Source organism: Haliotis rubra, unplaced genomic scaffold, assembly GCF_003918875.1.
Source record: "Haliotis rubra isolate DU_JTF1 unplaced genomic scaffold, ASM391887v1 Scf707, whole genome shotgun sequence".
Classification (NCBI taxonomy): Eukaryota; Metazoa; Mollusca; class Gastropoda; order Lepetellida; family Haliotidae; genus Haliotis; species Haliotis rubra.
The window spans coordinates 497,860-506,602 of record NW_025767421.1 but is presented as its reverse complement, the minus strand read 5'-3'; the positions used below and the strand labels follow the sequence as shown (position 1 = coordinate 506,602).

Genomic DNA, 8,743 nt, shown 5'->3' with positions numbered 1-8,743 from the left:
GGTGAGGTTATGTTGGTCCACTGTAGCCATGCAGTGTCAGGGTGTGAAGGTATGTTGGTCCAAGCAGTGTCGGAGGGTGAGGTTATGTTGGTCCACTGTAGCCATGCAGTGTCGGATGGTGAGTTTATGTTGGTCCTCTGTAGCCATGGAGTGTCAGAGTGTGAGGTTATGTTGGTCCACTGTAGCCATGCAGTGTCTGACGGTGAGGTTATGTTGGTCCAATGTAACCGTGCAGTGTCAGGGTGTGAAAGTATGTTGGTCCACTATAGCCACGCAGTGTCGGAGGGTGAGGTTATGTTGGTCCACTATAGCCATGCAGTGTCGGAGGGTGAGGTTATGTTGGTCCACTGTATCCATGCACTGTCAGAGTCTGAGGTTATGTTGGTCCACTGTAGCCATGCAGTGTCGGAGGGTGAGGTTATGTTGGTTCACAGTAGCCATGCAGTGTCAGAGTGTGAGGTTATGTTGGTCCAATGTAGCCATGCAGTGTCGGATGGTGAGTTTATGTTGGTCCTCTGTAGCCATGGAGTGTCAGAGTGTGAGGTTATGTTGGTCCACTATAGCCATGCAGTGTCGGAGGGTGAGGTTATGTTGGTCCTCTGTAGCCATGCAGTGTCAGAGTGTGAGGTTATGTTGGTCCACTGTAGCCATGCAGTGTCGGAGGGTGAGGTTATGTTGGTTCACTGTAGCCATGCAGTGTCAGAGTGTGAGGTTATGTTGGTCCACTGTAGCCACGCAGTGTCAGAGTGTGAGGTTATGTTGGTCCACTGTAGCCATGCAGTATCAGAGCGTGAGGTTATGTTGGTCCAATGTAGCTATGCAGTGTCAGAGTGTGGTGTTATGTTGGTCCACTGTAGCCATGCAGTGTCAGAGTGTTAGGTTATGTTGATCCAATGTAGCCATGCAGTGTCAGAGTGTGAGGTTATGTTGGTCCACTGTACCCATGCAGTGTCGGAGGGTGAGGTTATGTTGGTCCAATGTAGCAATGCAGTGTCAGAGTGTGAGGTTATGTTGGTCCACTGTAGCCATGCAGTGTCGGAGGGTGAGGTTATGTTGGTCCACTGTAGCCATGCAGTGTCGGAGGGTGAGGTTATGTTGGTCCACTGTAACCATGCACTGTCAGAGTGTGAGGTTATATTGGTCCAATGTAGCCATGCAGTGTCGGAGCGTGGGGTTATATTGGTCCACTTTAGCAATGCAATGTCAGGGCGAGAGGTTATGTTGGTCCAATATAGGATCGCATGAACAACGATCTCATTAGATTAGATATCATCAAACCAGCCCACAGAATCGCCTCCACCTTTCTGCAACAACTGCTGTTTGGCACAAACCGATTGATCTACTCCCTACTGTAGACACTGTAGTCAAGCCCTAGCAAAACTCTCAACATTCTTCTTTAAACAAAGTGATCTTTGTTGTTAGTTGTAACAGTTGAGTGAGTGAGTGAGTTGGTGTTTACGCCGCTTTTAGCAATAGTCAAGCAATGTTACGGCGGGAGACACTAGAAATGGGCCCATTTGTACCCATTTGGGGAATCGAACCCGGGCCTTCCGTGTGACGAGCGAACGCTCCAACCACTAGGCTACCACACCGTACCTTTCAATGCTGAAGCTTGATCTTATCAGACATTAACTGAGATGTCCGTGTGTTGGACGGTTCCTAACACTGGGGGTAGAGATAGATACATGCCACACCGTTTGTAAAACATTATCTTTCCAAAACCTCATTAGTGGTGGGATATTTGGTAATGACTGATAATAATGAATATTTATAAAACGGGCTAATTACAAACACACTCCCTCCTTCTCAATTTATTATTTACTATATCACTTTCAAACAGTCATACAAGGGCGGTGGGGTAGCCTAATGGTTAAAGTGGTCACTTTCCACGCTGAAGACACTGGTTGATTCCCTACTAGGTACAATGTGTTAAGCACATTTTAGCTGTCCCCCCTCTACTCGGTGATTTTGCCGGCTTATTGCTGAAAGCAGGGTAAAGCTATACTCGCTCGCTTAGTCGTTCTAGGGTCTGTAGCTTCAATCATAGGTCTCTCTGATGATGTTCACGTTGGTTTCCCTTGCATTAACTATTTTCGTCAGTAACACACACATGGACACAGAGACGTTATACCCACTTAAAAGTTCATTTTAATACTTGTTTTTAACAAGAAATTGAATTATTACATATATTCTGAATGATGGGACTGTACATATTAAATGGTATTTTATGATCGGTAGAGTAAATTAGCAACCGAGATCGTTAGTGGCTGTATCCTCGAAGGGGGTTAAATTATTGTAAAATTATTGGCCTCCTGAGAGGGTTCGTACATTGTAAGTCCCAAAACTTTAAAATTATATTGAGCTCTACCAAGCTATTAATCGTAGTATGTTTGTTGTTTTAAGTGATGGCTAAAAATTCATTACAATCGCCAGCGGTTGAAGGGATGGTGTAAATCCAGCTAGGGTCCATGCAGGTAACTAAAGTATTGTAAGTCCCCATGGTCCCTAGCATGGTGATCTACCTTCAGTTGCTGGCGATACTCAGTCCGTTTTTATATTGCATTGTCCTAATTTGAAATCCAATTTTAGAGGTAGATGCTAGTTTTAATTCTTGATACTGTGATATTCTAGTTTATCATAAATCTATAACTATTTTTAGTCACAATATGCCTGAAATACTGCCGCTGTGAGTATAAACGTTAACTCACTCACTCCACTCACTTATCCATTTAACCATTGTTCAGAACAGGCCTGGTTTGTATTGTCATTGTTTTGCTATTTTGTGTTTCCCCGGCCTGTCTGTCTGGTATTTCAAAGTCAAAGATCTTTATTATGCATATATGCCCTTTTACATATAACATATATACAATCAAAATATATTGGAAATATGATGTAAAACAATTAAGAGTTTAACAAAGTCTGTCTCCTTTTATAAGCAGTATATATGAATTACATAAATTTAATAATGCTTCATTTGAAGCGGAAGTTAACAGGCTTTTGAATATAAATATATTGGGAATTCGGTTGTAAACATGTGAAAAATATCGTAAGGACAAGTGCGTAGAGATACATCAATATTTAACCATCTTCCTTCATTTATTTTTAATCGTAATAGGCCTGCTCGGAATTTTATATGAATATCACGATATTTGTTTACATGTGTAACACTTAAGTATTTTTCAGGTTCTAGTAAACTCTTAAATTCTCTATACAAATTGTAGCGTGAACTGTTGTCGAGAGTACAGTGCCAAGATTGGTAAAACATATTTACACATACATCTTTAAAACATCTAAGAAAATCAACTTTATTGCCTACACTTTGTTCTAACCATACAAAGCCAAATCCATGTGAAAAAAGTATATTACGAATATCAGAAGCAAAATGATTTTTCCCAATGTTATCTAAATATCTAAATATACTGACATGTCATATGATTGTTTGGATATTCTACCAGAGTGTATTTCTGTAAGTTTTAACCAATATTTAATAACTCGACATAACGCATTTATATACAAAGGATATCGTCCACATTTACCATATACTATAACATTAGGCGTTTGTAATCCTACATTTAGAAATCTCCTTCATGCAAGCAAATGAATTTTTTCAATATTCTCATAGCGGCTAATCCCCCATACTTCCGCACCATAAAGTAAAATTGATTGAATTTGTGAATCAAATATTTTAAAGAATACCTTAGGATCAATCACATCAATCTTTAAGTTACATAATATTTGTAATAATGCTCTTTTTACCCTCAGTGCTAGATCGTCAGTACATTTATTCATTTTAAACGTGGATGTAAATATTATACCAAGATATCTATATGAATTCACAACATCAATAACAAAGGCTTTATAATACCATTTTTCTTCAGCTGATAATCGCCCACCCCTTCTAAAAACAATAATATTGGTTTTCTCGAGGTCGACTTCAAGTCCCCATTTATCAGAATATGATTCTAAAATATTCAATTGTTTTTGTAGTCCTGAAGCTACGTCAGATATGAGATTGACATCATCTGCAAAAAGCAATAACAATATCTCTAAACAAATCAGGAAACAGCTGTACACCGAATTTACCACTTTCTTCAATATCAGTACACAGTTCACCAATAAAAAAGGAACAAAGAAGTGGACTTAAAATACACCCTTGTCTTAGACCGAATGGGCAATCAAAATAATCTGTGTGAACATTATCGTTGCATCTTACACATGCTTTAACGGATACATATATACTTTTTATTGCAGATAGCAATAATCTACTCTCCTAAAATCTACGAAGGCGACATATAATTTCTTCTTTTTTCTTGATAAGCATTTCTGAGTTATTGCATTTAAGGTGAAAACGTAATCAGTTGTAGAATACTCTTTTCTCAAACATGCTTGAAATTCAGGTATTTTATCTCTTATCGTAGCCAAGGTTGTAAGTCTGGTACGAAGAATCTGTGTATATATTTTGCTGAGTACACTTTAAAGGGAAATCCCTCTGTAATTATCGGGATTACCTCGTTCACCATTTTAATGTATAGGAATTATAATTGCTTTAGTCCAATTTTCAGGGAAAACACGTTTTTGAAACAATGAATTAAAATGTTTTCTGAGAAATGGTAAAATAATATGTGTAGAACATATAAACATTTCTACAATTATACAGTCATTACCTGGAGATATAACTTTTTAAATGATCTAAGGCTAATATAATTTCAGAATCAGTGAAATCGCATTCAAGAATAGTTGCATCAATATCATCAACACAATCCTTAACATCTTGACAGTCCAGAGTTACTGTATCACTGGGCACAGTTCTATTAAAAAACATGTTAAAATGATCAAGCCATATGTCTTTACTGATCTGAGGTTGTGTCTTATTTCCTCCAGAGATAGATCGGAGCTCTTTCCAAAATGATTTTGGGCCCGATAAAGTTGCATTTATTCTGTTTCTCCTTTTGAGCTTAACCATGGCCTTGGACTTTCTACATAATTATATTTTATAATCATTCCTTAGTTTGCAATACATGCTTCTTGTTTCGTTTGATTTATGTTTATCTTCTCAAAGAACGTCTTGCTTCTCTTTTAGCAGATTTACAGTGATGATTTTAGAATGAATTAATGAAGTCATTTTTGTTTCCAAGAGGCTTTTTCATACAATCAGCAGTTCCAAGAATGACAGATACAAATTCATCAATTGCACTATTAACATCGTTCTCTATATGATCTTCGAGTTCCTCATTCCTCCACAAACAATGAAAATATGAACACATTCTCCTATACCGTACACTCTTCACTGGCTTCCAGTCAAGTTCCGGATCAAGTTTAAACTCGTATGCCTTGTTTTCCGTTGTCTCACTGGAACTGCACCCGGTACAGAAGGTCCTTCTTATCTATCCAATCTTATAAGTGTGTGCACGCCTTCCCGATCTCTCCGCTCACAGGATAAGAACTTGCTTGTTCTTCCGTAAAATAGTAAAGACAGTGCAGTATGGAAGCAGGTCCCTTGTCCATGCAGGATCAATGGCCTGGAACAGCCTCCCGCAGAGTCTCAAAGACTGTTGCGACCTTCAAACCTTTAGATCTAATCTTAAAACAGACATGTTCAAGATAGCCTTGATAACCTTTCAACTGTAGCTCTTTGCCTTAACTGCATTTTATTTTGTGCGCTTTGAGCATGCTTAAGCATGGGTATACATATGCTATTATTATTAAGTAAATAATGTAAGTGAGTCCATTTTTCATTTCACTTTTATTCCTAGAATAAGTTCGCGAACAATCACAATCATACTTTTTATCATTGAGAATAAACTCAGTAGCCATTGTAAAATATTTTATTCGAGAAACGTGACAGAAGTGTCACTATAGAAAAACACATTTGACGTAATCTAATCGATTTATCGGACAAGTTCGTCATGACAATGAACTAACCTATTAAGTAATACTGAGTAATTCAAGCCTATGAAGCATTGCACAATGATGATGGAAAAATGAAAATATAACATCAACAAAACGTTCATATCGTCACCATATAGTTAACACCTTTCGCACATGTACTATAGACATATATACATGGAGGGCAAATCGTTAACATGGTGGCAGTGTAAGCACAACAAAGCATAACTGTGTTGTAGAGACACAAATGATTATATTAGACAATCAATAATACGGGGTATTGTGAAAAATGGAAGTCTAATATCCTAAGAACAGCAGTATCATCTACCTATAGGTGTGCATCCCAAACAGCATACTGCGCCGATAAGCAAGGTGTCAGAGACTAACTAATACACCCTTACTAACTATATCCAGTGTTGTGTTTGGTTCTTGTGTAACACCACACACACAATGAGCCAGGAAAGTATTCCAAAGAGGGGTATTCTCACACAAATTATACACTGATTAGTGTGTCTGTTGCCTAACTGCAGCACTCAGCACACGACCGTCCAGGTACATCACGGCCGTCTGTAAATACTTCAGTATCCACCAGGCAATCCAGTGATTGGCATCAAGAACATCTAGTCATCTAGTCGATCAACCTAGTCAACGAACCTGACCATCTGATCTCGTCAGTCGACTCTTACGACAAGTGCGGGTCGCTGAAACCGGATCTTTTAGTCCTGAACTAATTGTCTTCTTTGGAATACGTTGAAACTCAAAAGACAATATCTAAAGCATTCATTGGACAGAATCATAGGCACTGGGTTCACAGGCACATTATGGAAAACAAGACAACAATCTATTTTATAAATATGTGACACATTTTAAATGTTACATTATATTAACAAAAATATTGTATTATTTTGCATAATATGTTCTAGTAATATAGAGTAACCAAACATCGGAAATAACTTCGCACCTGAATATTCAGACGTTGGACAATTTTTGTGATGGATGGAAATTGACCACCACTTCCCGAATATTCATTTAAACATTCTTCCCTGAATACCACGTATTACGTCCAACACGTGTGGACAGTCCATAAAGTGTGGACAAACCTGCTGCCTGCATTTCTGTTCCAAGGCGTGTACACTACTTGGAGCTAGTTGACCTGCGGCCTGATGAAATAAAATATATACACTTGTGTTGGAAATCTAATATATGTATATATAATGCGAGTTCAGATTTTGTACATTTATTCAATTTACTTCACTACATGTGTCTGCCCTGCCTATGTATGTTTCTTATCTTAGTTTAAGGGATATCGGCAAGAAAAGCACAGCCATCGCATACGAGTTAAATCAAGAACAATACTAATATGCGTGCCAGTTATGAGTAAGAAAAATATAAACTAAATGGAAAATAGAACACTTGTAGGAATATCTTTTTTCAATATCGTTTTCGAAAAACGTTTTGGGCAAGAAGGACACTAATGTTTGAAGTTTGATGTTGTTGAAAGGAAAACGCATTCTGTTGTGCATCTGTGATTTATGCTGTAATAACGGTTTTCAAGCCAATATGACAATGTTACAATAACAATCATTTATAAAAATGCCTATTTTTGCGGACTGTCACAACATTGTTTTGTACGAGTTAAGCGGTGTATTCTCCCCCATGTACTGCTGGTGTCATGTCCGATGGTGTTGAAGCAAATGCTGAAAATATTATTTCAAACATTATTCATAATATACAGCATATTATGTATCTCGTTCACAGCATACGTAATGAAAAACGTCGACATATGTGTTGATGGGATGTCGATGTGGATGTCGATGTAGATGTCGATGTGGATGTCGATGTGGATGTACGATGGTACGAATGTATGAGTGGAAGTGGTGAACAGTGTTGGACGTCTCAGAGACATGTACAGACTATAGGAACGTCAGTGTTGATGAAAACAAACATGGTGTTACTTATGACGTGCTTTTAGCAGATATTTCTCATGGCTGTTATAGGTTCTTGTCACTTTTAAATGCTGCGCTTTGTGTAAAGAAACAGACAAAAATAATGGACTTGTTAATCTACATATGAAAAGCAACGAGACGATTTTCCCGACTTCAATATCTGTTGAAAGTAATGAATATGCTTAACCTATATTTTGCATGATGTGTACGTTTGCAAAATATAGCCAAACAAATGAGTGAAGTTTGAGATGCAGTGTGTAACACTGACTAAGGTCATAGACACACATTTAAATGTATATAGTCATGTTTGTAGCAAAAACTGATAATGAAACTGAGTTATTGCCGAAACTTTAGAATACGAAGTGATAAGGTATCTAAATATGTCGATTTGGTGTCCGAATACATAAATATTAAGTTAATTTGATCGCCAAATACGTTTGTGTCATAGGTTCATTTGGCAACCCAAAACTCGAAGTGAAATTTCCACATCGACCGCATCGACCCGTTTCGTTGACCTGCTTAAAACGTTGATATGTTTGTTAATATGTTGATATATCAATACAATGTCCTCAGAAATCCTGACTCGCTCTAGTGGCATACTGTCCTACAAATGAGGCGTCATCGCTGAAATACGCGGCGTTGGATTTACCTCCGGCGTATCCGTCTAGTGAGTCCATGTCGTCATCGCTCAGTTCATAGTTGGGGTTGAGAGTTTTCTTAACGGACTCGTCTTCTTCAGGGCTGCAAGAGAAGATCTTTCTACACGAGGATGGAAGATTATTTTGCTTTGTCTGATTGTTTGTTTAACGCCGAACACAGCAATATTCCAGCTATATGGCAGAGGTCTGCAAATACTCGAGTGTGAACCAGACAATCCAGTGATCAACAGCAGTTAGGATACGATGACACGT

General features: G+C 38.2%; 1 protein-coding gene across 4 annotated transcripts in view; it reads right to left on the bottom strand.

Annotated features, from left to right (window-relative positions):
• Window positions 1-5,811: 5,811 nt before the first annotated feature.
• The window catches only part of LOC124259016 (neural cell adhesion molecule L1-like), a 33,635-nt gene continuing 30,703 nt past the window's right edge, over window positions 5,812-8,743 (bottom strand). For 3 of the 4 annotated variants that reach the window (XM_046693087.1, XM_046693086.1, XM_046693084.1), the window contains exon 14: window positions 5,812-8,573. In XM_046693087.1, coding sequence (XP_046549043.1) covers window positions 8,402-8,573 — 172 coding nt within the window. In that variant the 3' untranslated portion in view covers window positions 5,812-8,401. The remainder of the gene's footprint in view (window positions 8,574-8,743) is intronic. The other variant, XM_046693088.1, reaches the window with a different exon arrangement.